Source organism: Pagrus major, chromosome 19 (genome assembly GCF_040436345.1).
Source record: "Pagrus major chromosome 19, Pma_NU_1.0".
Taxonomy (NCBI): Eukaryota; Metazoa; Chordata; class Actinopteri; order Spariformes; family Sparidae; genus Pagrus; species Pagrus major.
Window position 1 is genome coordinate 19,424,235 of NC_133233.1, and position 20,138 is coordinate 19,444,372.

General features: G+C 40.6%; 1 protein-coding gene and 1 non-coding gene across 2 annotated transcripts in view; one reads left to right on the top strand and one right to left on the bottom strand.

The window, feature by feature from the left end:
• The first annotated feature begins 1,388 nt into the window (after positions 1–1,388).
• cacnb2a (calcium channel, voltage-dependent, beta 2a) overlaps positions 1,389–20,138 on the top strand; it is a 67,773-nt gene continuing 49,023 nt past the window's right edge. The window contains exons 1-2 of the mRNA XM_073488168.1: positions 1,389–1,455; positions 4,130–4,222. Of these exons, the coding sequence (XP_073344269.1) occupies positions 1,426–1,455; positions 4,130–4,222 (123 nt within the window). The 5' untranslated portion in view covers positions 1,389–1,425. The remainder of the gene's footprint in view (positions 1,456–4,129; positions 4,223–20,138) is intronic.
• On the bottom strand, positions 5,078–5,149 carry trnae-uuc (transfer RNA glutamic acid (anticodon UUC)). The gene has a single exon. It is a non-coding gene; the product is annotated as a tRNA-Glu (tRNA).

Here is a 20,138-nt window from a genome sequence, read left to right on the forward strand (position 1 = left end):
GACTTGTTGTAGTTGCACAGGTGTTACTACTTTTAATAACGGCTACAGTCACAAGTGTTCCAGTAAAAATAGTTTTCTCCTACAGTGAGATGTAAAACAAGCCCAGTATAGGAACCATCAAATGGTCAACATCTACCTGATTTATTTTAGCCTCAAAAGAGTTCCAGCTTCTCATTTTGGGTTTAAACGTCAGCCACAGATATTGACGATTTGGCAGCAGCCTCACTGTGATCCTTAAATGACAAAAAAATTAATTGGGTTCAATTTACACTTCAGTTCTTCATCAGTTTCTCAATTTGTATTAACTGATTCCAGAAAATTCTTGAAAAAAATTTGCAGTGGTGGAGGAAATTATTCAGATCCTTGACTTAAGTAAAAGTACAACTAACTTTTTCTTGACTAAAAGTAGGTATAAACAGGAAAATCTACCTAAAGTTATGAAAGTAAAATAACTCAGCGCATAATAATGTCCCCTTGGAGCTCATTTCAAACTACTTTGTACAGGATTTCCACTAAGAATTATTCTCATTATGGATTAATCTTAAATTATCTGAAAATATTGAGATGTGCGGTCACAATAACCCAGATCCCAAAGTGACGCCTTCATAATGTTTGTTTTGTCCAACTAATAGCCTAGAAGGGCCTCCAAAATTCAACATGATTGAAAAGAAAAGCAGCAAATCCTCACATATGTGGACAAATGAAATGTTTCTGGATGTAAAGTGCAAAAATAGCTTTTGGTCAATCGACTAATTATTTCAGCTGCGCTTGTATAAAACATTCCAGTTTACATGCTCTTCATATGTTTTGCATTATTTTTAAGTATTTTCCTACTTAGTTACATTCCACTACTGTAAATATATTCATGTTTGTCACCCTTAATGAGAAAAGGCTTTAAAACCCATCCATTTTTATTTTCAGACTGTTTATCTGCTGTGAAGCTGTTATTCATCTCCATCCTTTGTGCTGTGTGAAGGCAGAGGTGTTGGCGTTGGATGAGGGCGCATATGGAGCAGGAGAGCTCTCAGCCAGTGTGGGTAGGAGGGCACTGATGAGGAGGCTCTGTGATGCTGAAGGCTATAATATCCGAGAATACAAACTCATCATCATCTGAACTGGAGGAAAACTGCTTCACGAACCTCTTCCGCTCAGGCTCCTCCTTTAACGCTCCTGTCTCAAAACTTGAAGATTGGCGGTGCCGGCTGCCCCAGCAGCGGCTCCTCGCTCCTTCTTTCTTCTCACGTTAACCGGGTTAAAAAAAAACAAAAAACAAAAAAACAAAATGAGCTTCAGCTTCTATCTTCGACACAGGTGGAGCTCCTGTCCGAGCCGAGAGGTCTTGTTTAAGTTTTCCTTTTATAAAATGGTGTAATGTTCGTTGATAATACTCCAGAAACGAGAGAGACGGCACCTCCGGACAAACACATGGATTCGCTGGAACATCCGATGTTGCAAGTGAGTTGTTAACTTTAAATGACACCGACATGTTTTTTCTTGTCACAGCCTGTTATAGTCGAAGTTATAGTTATGTTATATAGCCAAAGAAACAGGTCTTCACCTTTAATCTGAACTCACCTGCCCTGAACCTGAACCTGTCCTCTTCCTCTTCCTCTTCCTCTTCCTCTCGGTGGCTGCTAGCTTAAATTAACGTCCGATTACGTCTACGTCACCAGCCCCGCGTGCGCCCCACAGCCACTTTTTGAATTTAAACGGTCGATTTTTGATCCAAAATGTCGTCGACGCTGTTTCCATTGAATGTTACTTCAGGTTGGTGTAAGTCAGGTTGTATCTCAATATTTTTGGTCTGGTTAGCCAGTTTTTTAATGTTTTAATCTTAAATCTGCCAAATTGCTCATGTGCAAACCAATAACGTTAATGTTACATCGATTATAAGAAAAGTTCTGTGGACTTTTTACGTTTTTTCACATGTAACGTCAACCATTTTGGTCCAGTCCAAGAAGTATTCAGTGTTGTACAAAGTACCCAACAGTCAGACATGAGTAAATGTAAAGATATTATGTTACAATATTACTTTGCTAAAAGAGTAAAAGTTTTAAGGTATCTGATTTTAAATGTACTCAAGTATCTCATTAGGCTACATCCTCTACACTATATTTTTTGGAAATGTAGTCAATAGTTACTTTGTCGATTCATATTATTTTATTGTTATTGTTGTTGTTGTTATTAATTGTGAAGTGTTACCAGTAGCACATTTTAAAATCAGTTTATTTTATTGGCAATCTGATAGAAAATCACCAATAATAGGAAAAATGCTGAATATCGGCCCCTATAATTGGCCAGGCAGATAATCGATCTACCCCAAGTGTGTATACACTATATACTATGTGTCGACTGATTATTGGCCCGGCTGATTATCGGATCCGATAATCATCATTATTCTGATCATCAGAATCAGTAGAAATACACCATTACAAGCAAACGCCTGTCTGTCATTCAAAATTGTTCTTACTCACCCATCAAAAAATGCATGAGGTATCAAAATTAAAAGCAGACTTTCTTCTTTCAGAGGTGTTATATTGTTAGTTATATATTGGATTATTGGTATTTTGACATGCAAACAGCTCCTTAATGATGTGACTGGTCAAAGAAACGCTAATTTTATATACTTTTGGGTAGTTTAAATTATAATAATACGTCAGATTTGAATAACTGGTCAGATATTTTGAATGAAAAATCATAATCTCCAAAGTAACTGTAGCTGTTTGCTAATGTAGTGGTGTAAAAAATAGCCTACTATATTCCCCTCTGAGATGCTGCGAAGTAGAGTAATGAACTAGCATAAAATATCAGTGAAGTACTTCAAAATGGCACCTGGGTAAAAAGTGTACGTAGTTACTTCCACTTGAATCATAATCTGCAAAGTAGCTGCTGCTAATACATGTAATAGAGTAAAAGTACTATACTGTATATCCCTCCAGAAGGGTAAAGACCAGAATTATAAAACTAGCATAAAATATAAATAAATTACTTAAAAATGGTATTTGGTGAATAAAAATGTACTTAGTTACTTCCACCACTGTGCCACTTCCAGTTCAGAAAGCCTCAGGTAAAATATTACAGAATGGATTATACATTATCTTTCTCATGCAGCGAAGTGTATTTGTCCAACATATTTCTGTTTGGCTTTATCGGGGTTAATTAAACCTCATCCTGTTCCTCCAGACTCTCTCTGGGCAGCTCAAACTGTTCTACATGACCGGCTCCTCAGAAACAGTCAGAATAGCGCTCTCTCTCTCTCTCTCTCTCTCTCTCTCTCTCTCTCTCTCTCTCTCTCTCTCTCTCTCTTTTTATATGCATGATTAACATGTCCCGAGGGAACGGGCTGGAATAAAAGGCAGATTTCAAATGAATTTCTGTTTTTCAGTTGCTACTGGCAACACATGCTGTATGAACACTTCAGCTAAGTACATTACTTTTCCAGCCCTACACCATATCAGCTTGCATATTCGAGACCACCCACATAATTATCATCGTTTTTCATGATACCTGTCATAATAATAGACTTCAAATAAAACACTGAAGGCTGTACTTAACTAATTGAACTAGCAGTCAGGCTCTGTGTCTACACTAAAAGGATAGCTTCATATTTTCATCAAACGTGTGTTTAAAAAATACTCACTTGCCTTACATCTTAATGCGATTACAATGTCAGAGATGGGGGACAGATCCACAGTGAAAAAAAACATGCATTTTAAAGATCAGCTTCAACAATGCATTGGAAAATATCTTTCAAATTATTTAGTGTTTTTAGTATGAAAATTCCAAAGGAAGCTTTCTGGGAAAGTGCAAAGGAGGTTTATATTAGATAAGACTCACTGAAAGTAGAGCTGAAAAACTTTCCTTTATTTGATTAGTGTGCTAACCGAAAATAATCCGTAACTATATTTGGTTGCTGATAAAGAAGTCAAACAAATGTCCATCAGATTTTCTCAGAGTCTTTGTTGAATGAACAGTCCACATAAACTCAGATTCTGGAGGCTGGTATGAAAATTGCTCTATCATTGTGAACTCAATATCTTTGTGTTTTAGACTGTTGGGAGGAACTAAAACGTACATATTGTTCATGCATGTATGGTAATATCACTCTTTCCTTTTTGGCTCTCTGCAGTCTCACGGCAAAGGAGCTCGAAGAAAAGGCAGATTTAAAGGTTCGGATGGCAGCACCTCCTCAGACACCACAACCAACAGCCTTGTTCGCCAGGTAGGGATCGCAGTTCACTTTTAACCACAAGTTGTCCTTGTTGAATCCGGACCTTCGTTCCATGTCACTCCCTGTCTCTCTCTTGCTTATTTATTGAAATATTTCTAGTATCAGTAGTCTGATAAATTTAAGGAAAAAATAGAGATCATCTTGTGATGGGATCACCCCAACCACAATGACCATCAACATGTTCACGTTCTGACCCATGACTACTAAGTAGTCATTTCTACATTAGTATATGAGTACTCAGTACTTGTGAGTTGGACACACCAATCTTCAGACTTGGCCCTCATTTATTTCTCAGTAACACAGCTGTAAAGTTTTGTGATTGCATCTTGCACAGTTGTGACAGTGTTGTGTCGACCAAATCTGTCCACAGACAGACAAATAGATGGACATATAAACACCTGGCAAAGTACTCGAAAAAGTGTTAGTTCCTGCAACAATATATGTCTGCATGGCCGTGAATGTGTGGGGGGGGGGGCACCCCTACTTCCGACCCCCTTGCTTGAACCATACCCATCTTTGAACTTGACCTTCATTTTGATCTCACATACACACCTGTGAAGTTTCATGACTGCATCATGGAAAGTTGTGACACTATCTATACTATACTATAATTCACAGACAGACAGATAAACACCTGGCAAAGTACTCAAATTCGCTTCTGTGGTACACCCCAACTACAATAGGTTTCTCCAGGACCACATTTTGCCATCATCACATATACACACACACAAGGTGAATACATCACCAGCCGACCCTCTCACAATTGAAGTTCTCTGTACTTAAGTACAGAGATAGAAGATTAGTAACTTTATTTACCCCCTATATGGGACAATCAATAAACAGTAATTCCCATACCGGGAGTTGAACCCGGGCCGCCTGGGTGAAAACCAGGAATCCTAACCGCTAGACCATATGGGATGTATCAGCACCTAGGGCTGAACTCACATCATTTTTTTCATCATTGATTCAACTGCAGATTATTTTTTTGATAATCATTTATTTATTAAAATGTGAAAAAAAATTGCTTATCATCACAGTTTTCCAGAGCCCAGAGTGACGTCCTCAAATTGCTTCTTTTGTTCAGAAAAAAACCCAAAACCAAAAAACACTATCATAAATGAAAAAAAAGCAGCAAATCCTTACATTTAAGAAGATGGAAAAAGAAAATGTTTGATAATCTTGCTTGAAAAATGATTACTCGATTGACAAAGTAGCTGGTGATTAATTCTCTTACGACTGACTCATCGATCAATTGACTGTTCGTTGCAGCTCTACTAGGAACGTAGTTCTGTTTATGACAAGGTACAAGGAAGATATATCTGATTATTTTGTGCACCATACAAGAATATCTTCAAGAGTTATTCCTGGATCCTGGCTTCAGTCGCTTCATTCAGGAATGTAACACTTTGTGTGTGTGTTTGTGTCTGTCTCTGTGTCTGTGTCTTGAGTGTATGTTAATCCCTGACAGTAAACGCAAACTGGCATAAGAGCCCAGCTTCAGTCATCATCATCCATCAGGGATGAGATGTGCATCGCAGTGAAAGCCGTCTGTAAACACTGTTGGGTACAGTATGTTAAGTGGAGCTGCATCCTCTGTTGTGAGTGCAGCAGCAACACAGTGGCCTTGTTATAAAGCAGACCCTGCAAGGTACAAACTCGACGTGTCTGGTCTTTGTTGAGCAGACCTGCGAGGGACAGGACAGGCCGGGTTAAGGATGCGCGCCCCTGCCTAAATGTTTCTGCCTTTTTTGGAGGAGGCACACATCACCTCGTCTTTGGCACGGCAGCGGCAGGGCGACGGGAAGCTGGATGAGATCAGAGCAAGACGGCACCTCCTGGCCTGCTGTCTGCGTCAAGGCCACGGAGAACTTCTGAATGAGCTGCTATTGTCAGTGTTAGAGCTCATTGGGAGCTGCTTAGTGAGAAATTGCCTGATTTTACCATCACCCTTGGGAGCTCATGCCCATTCCCACAGTCTTGTCCCCAAATGAGGAGTTCCCCTCCACTGAGTCATCACACATAAACTCAATAAGGCTGAGAGTGAGCATCTATCTGCAACATAACACCACATCGTACAGAAACGAGAGGCCATTAAAGTAAGGTTTTAGTAGAGGGATGTGGGGAGAGTGGAGGAGTGATGTGTTTCAGGGTCAGCGAGGCCCTTGCATGCCGAGCAGAAATATCTTCTTTGAGAAATTTGCCGCAAGAGGGCCCCAGGAATAGCAGACCTTCCAGTAACTTCTCCCCTGTTTGGAGACTAATGTAAATACTGTTTTTCATTTGTGTTATCATAACAGCAGTTTTGATCTGACCTTATTTTCTTCACCCTTGTGCTCAATCATCCTGCCTGTGATTATTTTCACTTATCACAGAAGAATGAGGACGTAGTATTGAGATGGCTAAACCAACACCATCCTGGGGAAAGTATGAAACTAATCTTTTGTGTGGTTATCTCAGTGCCTATTCATCAATCTGTCATCCAGTTTTCATGGTGTCCTCGGCTCTCTTTGTTTTAGCATTTCTCTCCCTGCCATCAACAGCCAAAGTTGCTGTTTACTGAAGAATGTTTGCATGACTGGATTTCACATTTTGAAATGATCCTTTGTATATTGTGCTTTGCTCTCCCTCTTGTCTGACCTGTTGTTTTAGTGCCTCATAGTCCTGGCATTTCTGTAGGCGCCTTAAGAATAACTAGTCAAGGTCACTCACTGTGTGATCGATCCACCACAGCTTTGAGCATCATAAAAATGACTTTCCAGTAACTGCATATAAACAGCTCCTAAAAGACAGAGTTACTCATGCTGCTACAGATAGAGGGGCAGAGGGCAGACAGTGAGTAGGTTGAGAGAGAAAGGATGAGAGACGTTCCCTGTGGTCATGGCCCGATGCCCGGGGGAGTATGGAGGAGGCTGGGAAGGGTGGAGGTCCAGGCCAGACCAGACCGCTCAGCCGTGGGAGTAGCGAAGTCAGTGTTGGAACCGGAGCTCAGCTCTCCATTGAGAAGGAAGAAGGGCAGAACTGTTAAAGATTTGTCGGCAAACTTCAACATCAGGTGGATGGTTTATTTTTATGTATGTGGAGGTGGTCTGGTTCTGCAGCGTAAGCAAAGAAAACATTTTGTGATTTGTGGTGCATCCTCCATCTGTCATGGTTTTGACCCTTTATCATTGTTTCAGCATTTCTTTTTACAGTCCAGACATTTACATCAAACCATTTCTCATGAGGTAGAAAAACAGATGTTTCAGCATCAAGCTGGACCTAGCAGCCGTTTAGTTTGCAGCATAAAGACTGACAATGGGGGGAAACGGCTGGTCTGGCTCAGGGCAAAGGTAGCAAAATCTGCTCACCAAACAGTCTTGGTTGGTCTTTCCACTTCACTGCTAACGGTACCTAGCTACAGCCAAGACTAGCTTGCAAAGTACTCTGTCACTATGGTGATATGCCACCCCCAATATTTTCGGAGCTACCATGAAATTATGCCAAAATTCTACAAATAGCACCTTTTATTGAAAGTGTAAATATGACAATTTGCATATTTTAGAGCTATTTCTTGGCCAGGAGCAGCTTCGACGTGACTGGTGGAGATTCCAAGAAGTTACTGCTCCTATCCAAGCACAAACCACCTGTAAGAATGGAAATTGCCATTTTTACACTTTGATTATGATTAAACAAAATCAATATATAACATGTTAGGTGATAGTCTGACTCACCATATGTAGACTGTGTGTATAAGCCTGCCACTGGCCGACTATTTCATTCAGCATTTTCCTCCCTTCTATCTGTGTTAGCGTTTTTTCAGAAACGGCTGTTCCCAAAAATGCAAATTAAGTGTATTTTCCCAAATTTTGAACAATATCTTTCAAGTTGTTTGTTTTCAATAGACAATATAGTCGTCTTTTAGTGTCCACAACTGTTTTTTGTTGAAACACACTACATGGAGCCTGGTGTCCTGTTTTTCCTGATCACAATGGAAACGGAAAACAGGCCATAGGTGTAAATGTGAGTGATTGTCCTTTCTTCGACTGGCAGTGTGTTTAGAGAGTCAGCCTCGTGCCTAATGCATCCTGGGAAACAATCCAGCCCCACATGACCCTGAATAATAATAAACTTTCTTTATATAGCCCTACTCTAAAAACAGAGTAACAAAGTGCTTTACAGAGAGTGAGAAACAAAGCTCAGAGCAAACAACAGGATTAAACACGAGGAGAAGAACTGCTCAAAAGCAAACCTACAAAAGTGGGTCCTAAGTGGTGGATTTAAAAAAAGACTGACTTTGCAAGCGTAATTTCTTCTGTCAGGCTGTTCTCAAAAGTAGAATCTCTAATGACGAATGTCTGATCATGTTTCCTTTTATTCATGGCTGAGTCTGATGAGCTCCGATTGAGGATGTCAGTTTGCCCTCTGGCTCTTGTAGAGATAGAAGATATGAAACACCAGGCGTACAGTAAATAGCCTTCAAAGTGTTCACTAAAGTCATGAAGTCATCTCTGTAACTGACAGGTAACACATTAAGAACAGCGAAGGAAACCAAATACAACAACAATGGAATAAGCGCGATCAATTTGATAACAAAAGACCTATTAAAAAAGGATTTCAGGCGCTCAGTGGAGGGTAACTAGAACGAGACTTTTGTTGAGATACAAGCAACATACAGTCACAAAGAGGATTTCATGTACAATAGTTCAAACTGTGGTTTTACATAACTCACGGGGCATTATGTCATAATTAACCTCCTGCTGCTTCCCACACTCGTTATGTTTATGTAAATGGTTGCACCAGGCTCTGTATCGCCCACCTCCCTCTGTCTCTTTCACCTCCATCTCTCTATAACACCGTCTCCCCCACTGCAGCAGCCGTTTTTTCCACGTCACATTCTTGCAGTTCGACCCTCTCTGTCTGCTCCGTCTGTATGTTCAGGCTGGAGAACTGGATTTGGTGATGAAAGGCTGTCTGAGAGGGCGTGGTGAGGGCAGGAAACCCCTTCTCACACTCTCCCTGATTGCAAATATTTTCCCTTTTCATCATCCTCGAGATTATTTTGTCCTCTGCTTAATGGAGTGTAGGGGTGACGCAGAGCGCTTATTACTGACTGTTATCAGATCTGGCAACTCTTGACTTTTTATGTAACAGATTCCAGTGCCATACTGTAGACGTATGGAGAAGCTGCCACTGGAAATGTTGGAGGGTGAAGTGTAAGATGAATCCTGCAGACCTTCATCTGAACTTTGAGCAACGTATGTCATAGTTTTCCAATAGTAGGTATTTCTGGAGAGCCATATGTGTTTTCTGGCATCAAACTGCAGTAATGATGCATGAGTTTGGATACTGTAAATGTGGAAGCCACTGCTGCTCTGTCAAGCATTATAGAAGCACCAGGCTGCCATCTAGTGGTGCAATGAATGAATACAGGTATTTAACCTGGTGGTAATTCATAGTATCTGTACCACAGTAACCACATCAATCTAGAGAATCTGCTTTTGGGCATTTTCAGAATTTGTACCTGTTATTTGACAAACCACCTAGGAAGTCTCTTCTTTCTACAGACGTATTATTGGTTTTCTTTTGTAGGTAAAAAACAAAAGTAAAAAATAAAGAGAGAAAAGCACATACAATAAAAAGGGTTTGCCAAAAAAACTCTTTGGCAGTGAATACATTGCATTCACAGTGACCTAATTCCAAGTTTCTCTGCCTTGATCATGAGTCCCACCCTGCTGTTTTACTGGCTAAATTAATTTGGCACTGTGTTGATGCACTACCCCCCTGGTGGACAAGGTCAATACGTGCTTTTATTATGAGAGTAATCAAAGTCTTCCCTCTGAAAATTGCCCATCAAAATGCTAAATCAGGCATCGTATGAGGTTATAAAGATGGATGCAGCATATCATAATCCTTTTCTAAACCACTAAATTGAAGAAAAGTGCTGCTGATAGTTCACACTTTGTGAATTTTTATTCATAATCACTCATATTTTCAGTAGTAGTAGTGTGTTAGCCAAACAATGAGATGCATACAAGTACTGCTGGGGACTTTATGGAGCTGTTTTGTTCATATATAGGGCTTCATAAAAGGGCTGGACAAAAATTTCTTTTTCATTATTGTTTGTTATCCATCAGAAGAGGCTTGTTTTGTCAATTTAAGACCACAGACAAACAAAAACAGGAAATCCTTACAGTGGGGATGCTGAAACTTTGCATTTTTGCCTTAAAAATGACTAATACAGTTATTCAGAATATTGCATTTTTTATTTTAATCAAGATTGATGCATTTAATTAGCTTCCTCTCATGCCTTGGAAGCTTGCTCTTGTCTGCAGGTTGATTGATAGTGTCTTCTTGGTAGTGATGGAGGCCCACGGAAAGAATGATAAAAACTCTGTTGCCTTTCTTGCTTTATCACACTTTTGCTTCTGGATTATATTATTGTGTGTGTGCTAATTTAGGTACAATAGCAAGAAGGCATGCAGTTTTTTTGACCTGAGTGACTTCAGGTGTAGCTTTGAAGGTGTGTTCAGAAAGCATAATGAACCAAAATTAGAAATGCAGCATTTGAGTTTCATTTTAGCGTGCAGACATGATCTCCTGCAATATTTTTCATGGCGTCAGCTGCTGCTGAGTGATGATTACTTCTCAAAGGGGAACAGGGTCTGACAGACCTGATTGATAGGACTCTCTTCTGACTGTAAGGTGCACCTCTCTCTGTTTATAATGATGCCTTTCCATCACAGCAGACACTTGTCAACTGGTGAATTATTGGCAGTAAACTAAAGAAGCTTCAGTGTTGATGAAAGATGGTGCCAGATTTACGTTGGGCAGAGTGTGTGTCAAGCCAGAGGAGGAGATATATGGATGCTGATACTATCACTGATGAGCACAACGCTTTACAACAGGTTACACACCACCTGTACAGGGCCACTTGAGTCCAGAAATGCTGCCTGTATCCACTAAATCAACACTGTGATCCATAGACCTTATACTAAATACTGCAGTATGGTGTGAGGGTGGGAAAAATAAAAAAGAGGCCTGTGGGGTGTTGTGGATGCACAAACAAAGTGTTTTGCTTGTAAGGCAGCTTTAGGACGACAGAACTTCCTTTTTTTGCGTGTTCGTCCGCTATGATGTTTTACAAAATGGAATCACATTACACACACACTCTCTCTCTCTCTCTGTAACATATTTAACATATTTTCAAACCTGCTGTTCTTATTTGGTTGGATTTGATTGTCGTGCTGCATAACATTGGAAGTAAGACTGGGGTTCATTAGCATTATACTGGTATTGAATCATCTGGTTTTGGTACAGATTGGTAAACAAACAAGATATAAGTGTCGTTTAGTGAACTTCAGAGGTGTAGGTAGTTGGATTTTGTCCGTCTCTTTGACTTTGCACAGAGCCAGGCTAGATGCTTCCCTCCTGTTTCAAGGCTCCATGTTAAGCTTAAAGTAGTAGGTGTAAAAATCTATGTCTAAGTTAAATCCTACAACATTGTGGTGCAGTTTAAAAAAAAAGGAATCAAATCGATGCAGCACGACCAGAGATTGCATCTTTATTATTCCATGCATTCTTCTTCCTTGTCAAAACCTGGAACCTGCATTACCCACAATGCAACTAGGCAGCTAATAGTTTGATCAGAGATTCAGGTGTGTTCTGCCTGCAGCAGCTAATGAGCAGCTAGGTTTAAATACAAATGTGGAGGCTGCAGAGGTCTGGTAAGATCACTTCTTTTAGCTTCACACACTCTCACCCCGGATTATTTTCATCTTTAGACTTGTAGCCCAACCGAGGCTGACTCAAGTAAAAACGCTTGAGTAAATTATTCAGATTTATCAGATCTACAAAACACTTACAACTTACTGTTGATACATGTAGAGTAGTGCTAAAAAAAAAAAACCCTGTAAACAGACTTTGATGTTTCCCTTAAGTGTAAGTTTTGACAAATTACATATTTAGTCAATGAATAACAAAATTAATTGTGTGATTCTCTTGTATAAAAAAAATAAAATACCATTTTTAAGACATTAATTTGACTCTAGTGCTAATTAATCCATATTAGTTGCTTGAAAACAGTTCATAAAAAGAGCCAGCTTTAGTTACCTCTTTGATATATCTTGCAATACCTTCTTATTAAATCCCTGTGTACTTAAAAATGTAATGTGATATACTGGACATTCTGTCTCCATAAAGACTGCCAATCTGCTTGGCAAACACAATGACTATCAATTCTGCAGAGACTGACAGTTGAGTTTGTCTTTATCTGAATATAGCTCTGTCTGACAGCAGAAATGATGTCGTTATTTTCCTGGTGGCAAACCACAGAGAAACAACACTGATAGAGTGCGTTGCTGCAGATGAGACAAGCTGCCCTTTGCTTTATGAGACAAGTTTGGATTCTCCAGCATCAAAGTCAGCTCGGCACAATATAAAGATGAAGTACACGCAACATGAAGCTGCAATAAAAGAGGGTGACAATAAGGGTGTTATGGAGCACAGAGAGATACCAATCATCAATATGACTTTTAAGCATTAATGTGCCACCTTTATCATGTTAATATCTCAACAACAGTCATTAATTTCAAATACCAAATGAAATGGCACTACTTAACATTTTGAGTAAATCCTTTAATAATAACTTGCTTAAAAAAATATTTCTAAGTTCTTATTTCTTAGTTTTTGAGTTATGCATATTTGATGAGCAGAATGTGAAGTCATTTTGATACTTTCATCTGCAATTTCCCCAGTGTCTGCACTGGTATGTTTTACTTATTGTGATGTCATTTTCTAGATGATTTTAAAATGCTTTATACCCATAAAATCTGCACAAGACAATAAGTCAATAAACAATATGTACTGATAGGATCGTTGGAACTGTGTTGTGAAAATCAACCTGCTCCTCTTCTCCTGGCGTCACTTTACTGTGCCACAGGTCCTTTTTCACAGGCATTTGGGAATATTGCCAGCTGTTTCGCCATCAAATTGTGCAGATTTTATTGAACTGAGTTAAATTAGGCTTCATGTTTAAAGCAACCCAACTGAATGATGCAGTTTGTGTTGATTGAAAGCCATGATGTGTTTACAGTGATGAGTCCTGATTAACTTCTGTCACAAACACCTGTAATTTCAACGACTGTTGACTATTATCTTGACATTCCTTCATCATTGACAAAATAAATTATAACCAGTTTGCAAGTGTTGCAGAAAAGAAATAAAGGGCACTGTTTAATCATTGAAATTCTGTGCATCACTCACGAATGTGTTCTCGTGCTGTCCTTGATGCCAGATTAGATTCGTCCACAGTCAAGCTGTGTGTACGAATATTACCTCTGCAGCTCCACCCACCACATGTGCATCTTTCATTGAACACAGAGCGAGAGAATACGTGCACTTCTGGCTGACACAGCAGTTACGACGCAGCAGTGAGGCTGCCTGTCGGTCTGGACTCAATCACCTGAACGCAATGGGGAAGGGCAAGACCATAGAGGAGGTGTGCGAGGGGAAGAAACAATCACACCAGCCCTGTGTTCACACTCGGCAGTCTAGCATGACCGAACTGTGCAAGCGACTTCCCTCTGCACCACGGGCAGAGTTGTGCTGCTGCTCGGCTCTCAGCACGAGACACACACTCTCTCTGTAACATTAAAGCAGAGTGCAGTCTCTTCAGCAACCAGTAGCTGTCTCAACCTCTGTCCTAACCACTCACACAGAGACAGTATGAAGGGTAATGCAATGCAAATGAGGAGTGAATCATAAGGAAAAAAATGAGGGAAAGAATGAAGAGACAATCAGGTCTGAGATAGAAGAGAGGGCAGAAAGTCAAGAAGAAAACCAGAGTGTGTGTGTGTGTGTGTGTGTGTGTGTGTGTGTGTGTGTGTGTGTGTATGTGTGTGTGTGTGACAGGCTTTTAGAGCAGATTGAACCTTGGATGACAGGAGGGGGAAGAGGCGGAGAGTATAAAGGCGGCGTCCTCCATTAAGAAGCAAGGGACAGCGGTCAATAAAGGACACTGAGAGCTCCACCTCCTTCCCATGCTGAGAGGGAACTTGAGTGTGATGATGAGTGTGTCTAAATCCACCAGCAGCTGAACCAGTGTGCCAGCCTGCAACTATTCCTCTCTGCCACAGCACACACAGCAGCACTGCAGAGGATTTGGCAGCCCAGAGGATCTGTCGGAGCGCTTACAGATTTCGGGGTGGGGTAAACAGTCAGCTCAGACGTGCACCTCACTGTCAGCTCGTGGACACTCTGCAACAGTCTGGAGATGGGTGAAAGATGAGGAGGAAGAGGGGGGTATCTAAATCTGACTTTTTGAATCCTGTGAGTTTCTGAGTCAGGGGGGGATTTGGCGTGCACGTGGGGGGTGGGTGGACAGAAGTAGGGGGCTGGTGTGGAAACGTCAGTCCTCCATCTAGGACCTCCGTCCTGTCATCTCCTCTGCGTCTTTTGGTGGTCTGCACCCGTGCGGGCCAAGTGTGCAGGCATGGACCGAGGCTGAACGGATGCTGCTGCCTGACAGGGAGCCTGTGAGACGGCCGTCCGTTCCTCCCCGCCCGGGTCCCCTTCATGCCGTGCTGTGGGCTGGGCCATCGCCGGAGAGCACAGCTTCCATATGTGAGTTTTTGGCTCTGATGCTGATTTATCACAGGGGTTAGAGGAGCGAATGTGCGTGAGTAGAGGGAGATTAAGAGGAGCTGATGGAGCAAACAGTCGGCAGCATGTGCAGACTAATGTGCTTTATTATAATTGTTTCATGATGGGATGAATAATTCAGAGACGATTTGTGCAGGTGTCACATCAAAACACGCACAACTTTACTGAAAATGTCTTTGTTGCTTCAAAGCAGCAGACTGAATGGTCAGTGGACACCTGCCAGCTTTCTTCCTCGATGTTGATCACTGTTCCCATCTAGATCTCTATCCAGAACCAATCCTGAATGCTGCAGGGTTTAGCTGAGATATTTCAGTTTCTCTGGCCTGGCAGTTTTCTGCAGAGCTCCGTTCTCGCCATGCATGCTGCCAGACACAATAAATCTTTAATTTCATATTTATTCCGGGTTTTGGACAGCGAGCTGAGGTTGTAATGTTTTTGAACACACTGCAGGCACATGCACGGTTGACACTTGACAGACTTTGTTGGGCTCTGCTGGTTTATCTCATATGTAATGAAATGCAGTGAGATGAAAATGTGAATGTATTTCTGCTAACAGGTATGGCTTCAGATGGGGAATTTGATGAGACATGCATTTTTTTGGGACTGTCCTTTTGCATCCTTGATTCTGTCATTCAGGTGTGGTTGGTTTCTGTAGACTCTCTTGTATATAGCTCAAAGGAAGGTGAATATTTTGGCTCTATTAAAGTGTTCACTAATAGAGCTGTGCAAAAAATATGGTTGTTTTTCCCTCATCTACACAGTCATCAAAGTACTGCAGATAAAGATGGTCCTCCCTAATTGAGTCTTACCACTAGATGGCCATGTTACACTTACTGTACTCTCACTCACACACAACCACACATACTCTCACATAAATGCATAAACGCACCATTTCTATGCAGAGAGAAAATGCTTTAATGCCCTCAAGGCTCAGAAATAAAGTTTTCATGAGGTGTGATTTTTCTTTTTTTATTTCATTGTCTAAAATGAGTTATGATGTCATTACCAAATGCAAGATGGAACGTCATTGGACAAAATGTTCTGAGCTCAGTGAGACACAGCAACTTTAGATCCAAAACAGTGATATCAATACAGAAAGGTCTGTGTATTTTAATAGCGTGGGGATTTATCTAATCTGAGATAACTACAGGTAGTATGGCTTGTTTAATGGTACATTTGCAGTCACCACTATGCAAACTTTGTATGAAGTGCAGCTAGAGCTCAAACCATTAGTCAATTAGAAGATTAATCAGCTTCTTTTGTGATAATTCAACAATCATTTCAGTAATTTTTTAAAGCAAAAATGCCAAACATTTGCTTCTTAATTGTGAGGATTTGCTGCTTTGTTTTATCTCAGGTGATTATACACTAAATATCGTCACAAAAAAGCCATTTAGGAAATTGTGATAGGAATTTTTTAAAACTATTTTCTTGAATGATTAATCGAAAGAATAATCAGCAGATTAATGACAAAAATAATCATTATTTGCAGCCCTAAGTGTAGCCTTGATGTACATTGTGATTTATGCTTCGCCCCAATTCAGCTGTTGGAACTTCCAAAAGACACGGACTGCTAACCTGGATCCCTTCCAAGACAAAAAGAGAAACTACATCAGCCCAATAAACATCAGTTGACCTGAAGGTTAGGCTGAACCTGTGCCACCTGCCTAAATGAGACTGTCTGCCCTCACCCTAAAACTAATGCTGTTTCAAAGCAGCCTGCTTCAATTTGTAAAGACAGACATTTCAAAATTCATCACCATGAAGTGGAACTATTAGTAGGAACTAATTCATGACATGTGAGTTTACTGTTGTGATATTTAAAGTGGCACTATGTAGTTTTTCCATAACTGAATAAACAAGCTGTTCTCAGAGGAAATTAAGGTCCCCATAACACTGTTTCAAGCTAGAAAGGTGGCAGGGTCCACCAAATATAAACAAATGAAAAGAGTACGAAAAACTACATAGTGCTCCTTTAACTTCAACACATGATGGACAACTTACAATTAATGTACTTGCAAATAATAATGATAACTAATGTCTTTTTTAATCAATTGATAGTTTGGTTTGTAGAATGTCATAAAATGGTTAAAAATATCCATCATAATCTCCTAAATGCCAAGATGGCATCATAAAATTTCTTCTTTTGTCCAACCCACAGTCTTAAACTGGAATATATTCAGTTTACCATCAAATTAGACAAAAAAAGAAGGGAAAAAAGGAGAAAATCCACACAATTTAGAAGCTGGAAACTGGGATGTTTGGCATTTATACTAAATCATAATATACGGACATCAGGCCACAACAAACAGCTTAAACCAACATGCTCATGTTAAGTTTCCTGACTTTATTAGATAACAAGGATCCCCTCAGAACAACTGATTATGTGATACTGAAGTCTACAAGTGGTACACCAGTTGTGTCCTACAAATTCAGCCAAAAGACGGCTGTTTTTCTTTGGAAGAGCCTTTGAAAAAGGACCAAGACTTGTGAGCCCATTATGACGTATTATGTCTAGAAATGTGGACTTTGGAGGGTCCAGCTTCTCAAATGGGACGCCAACTTTATCCCAGATGTTGTAGAGAAGAAAAAACACTAGCGCTCCTGTGTAGCCTGCTGTAGCTTGGTTACACAATCTGGTTTCGTGTGACACACGCTGCAGTAGGCTGAACCAACATTTACTGTACAACTGAGTAAGCTTTAATTTAACTGATGAGTGGATTAGTGGAGGACCAGCTGTTGATACTCCACACCGGACGATCTAAGCCCCATGTGTAAGGTGTTTGCATGAAAACAAACCATTCAGCGGGATGGAGTATCACTGGCAACATGTGTTTGTGTTTAATTACTGTGTGCAAACTCAGCATGCTGAAATTAATATAATGAGCACAGTTAAACCAGAGGAGAGTACAGTAACTATAGCCAGAGCTGACCTTGAGAGGACCCTAGCTGCCGTGACTCGCCACTCTCTCTATGACACTGCTCTCACATGTTTCCAATATGGAGCACCAAACCAGCGTTTTACGTCTGAAATGGGGCGGAACACAATTCCGCTCTGGATGGAATGTGGAGCACGGAGACCCGGCCGGATGGGACTCCGTCTGACAGACTGAGTGGCCAGTCTAAGACACTCCTCACGGAAACTCAGCTAATTGAAGACAGCAGGCCGTACTCCATTCCCCACTTTGTTTTCTTGGCTTCCCTGCTGTACTTGCCATGATGCAGCAGTAGTAGCCAGTTACTACCTGTGAACTCGGGGAAGTCAGTTAAGCCTCACAGCAGAGAGCTAAAGAAGTTTATGGTATAGAAGTCAGAAAACTCTTGGAATGCATCACAAAATGCAATACACTTAACGTTCTATGACCAGTAATATTTTGAAGATGGATTATAAATATGTGGTTTACCAATCAACTAATTGTTATTTACATTCAAAGCATTTAACCCTGCATATCCCCTAATATATATATTTTATGTACATGTGTACACAATGTAATGCCTCCTGAGGGACACATTAAAACCAATCTTATCTGATCTAAATATCTAGTTGTAGGCTGCAGTAAAAACAAGTCATGGCAGATCACAGCGAGGCGTGTCGCCAGCAAAACCATTGTTTTCCTACGGTATGGCTTGCGCTCCTCTCTTGTGTCATGCACAAGTTTTTTGAAGTTGAATTATTATCAACTTTTTAGCACACGGCTTAGAGTTGCACTGCTTTTTCCATTAATTACATTAAATGGCCAGTTCTTTCTTTTCTTCTTGCTATCGGCTATGCAAAACTTTACTTAGATGTAGTGGTGCTGTGAGCTGAATGCTAACGTTGCAAGCATTGACAATGCTCACATTCTCCATGTTTAGCAGGTACAACTTTTTACCATATTCACCATTTTAGTATAGAGTGTTGGCATGCTAACATTTGCTAATTAGCACCAAACTCAAATTGCAATTGAGGATGATGGGAGCAATTGAAATTTGCTGGTATTGGTCATAAACCAAAGTATAGACTGAATCACTGTGACATCGCGCTAACAACAGCAGTCTCTTCTGGGTAGACAGCTCACAGTTGTTATGCAACATTGTAAAGAGTTGCCAAATTGGCAGACTTGTTTATTTCTGTTGCCATATTCAGCTGTAACTGTAACATGTAAAGATATATAGTAAAACACAGTAGTCCTGACATTTTTGATGTGCTTATTTGTATGTGTAGTGTTGCTTTGCGAGTGTCTTTGATCAACCAAATCTACCCAACAATGACATCCCACCACCAGTCAACTGAGTTTTGAGCTGACATTTTCTTTAGTCTGTGGCCCAACAAGTAAATTAGGGCTCCAACCTAGATGTATACACTTTGAAATAACATCATGATAAAAGTTATTGTAAACAAACATTGTGATTAGTTCGATTAGATCTTTGAAATTATGACCTGATGGTGGCACAATGATAAGAATTCATCCTGAGGGGTACATGAATGTCTGTACCAAATTTAATGGCAAACCATTCCGAGAGGAAAAGTCAGAGGATCATCAAAACCAGTTGGATTGATCCTTTAAGGATCTTGAATATCTGCAGCAAATGTCGTGCCAATCTATTGATTAGATGTTGATGTTATTCTATGTGACAAGTGGAAACTTTGACCTGCTGTGGGGAGCTAAAGTTAACACACAAAGAATGAGAAATGGCAGACACTGGAGTATTACACAGAAGACTGTAATTATCCTCAGACAATACTGAGCTTTTGTGTGCTAGTGGTGAGCTAATTTCCCATGGTGAAAAGTGTGACCTGGAATTCCCAGTTTTCCAGGCTTCGGGATGCACGCCCAGGGAGGAGTGTCGGCCAGCGCAGAGCAGACTGGAGCAGGGTTTCCTTGGCAGCAGTTGTGCGTTCTTTTGCCTTTCCAGAGAATATGGAAATGTCCGGAAACTGAGCAGCTAATTGGCCACAGAGGCCCTTAGGAATGTCTCGGATTTAGGTGGATTTTTACTGCTTTTACATAATCCATCACCTCACCGTGGGACTGGAAAGTGTGATATATATCTGTGAAGGCCTATGTAGAGCATAGCTTCACTCCAGCCTGGAAACACTGATGTCAGTGACACTGTGTGCTGAATCTGTGCGCACTGACCCCGGATCAGTTACGACTGGGCTGCGACAGTCTTAAGTTTTAAAACCCTCGCTTGTCTGGAAATGGTGAAGTCATGGGGGGAAAGATGCTGCTCACTCCTCACAAAATATACAGATTATTATGTGGAAGGTGATTGATGAGGATATTCC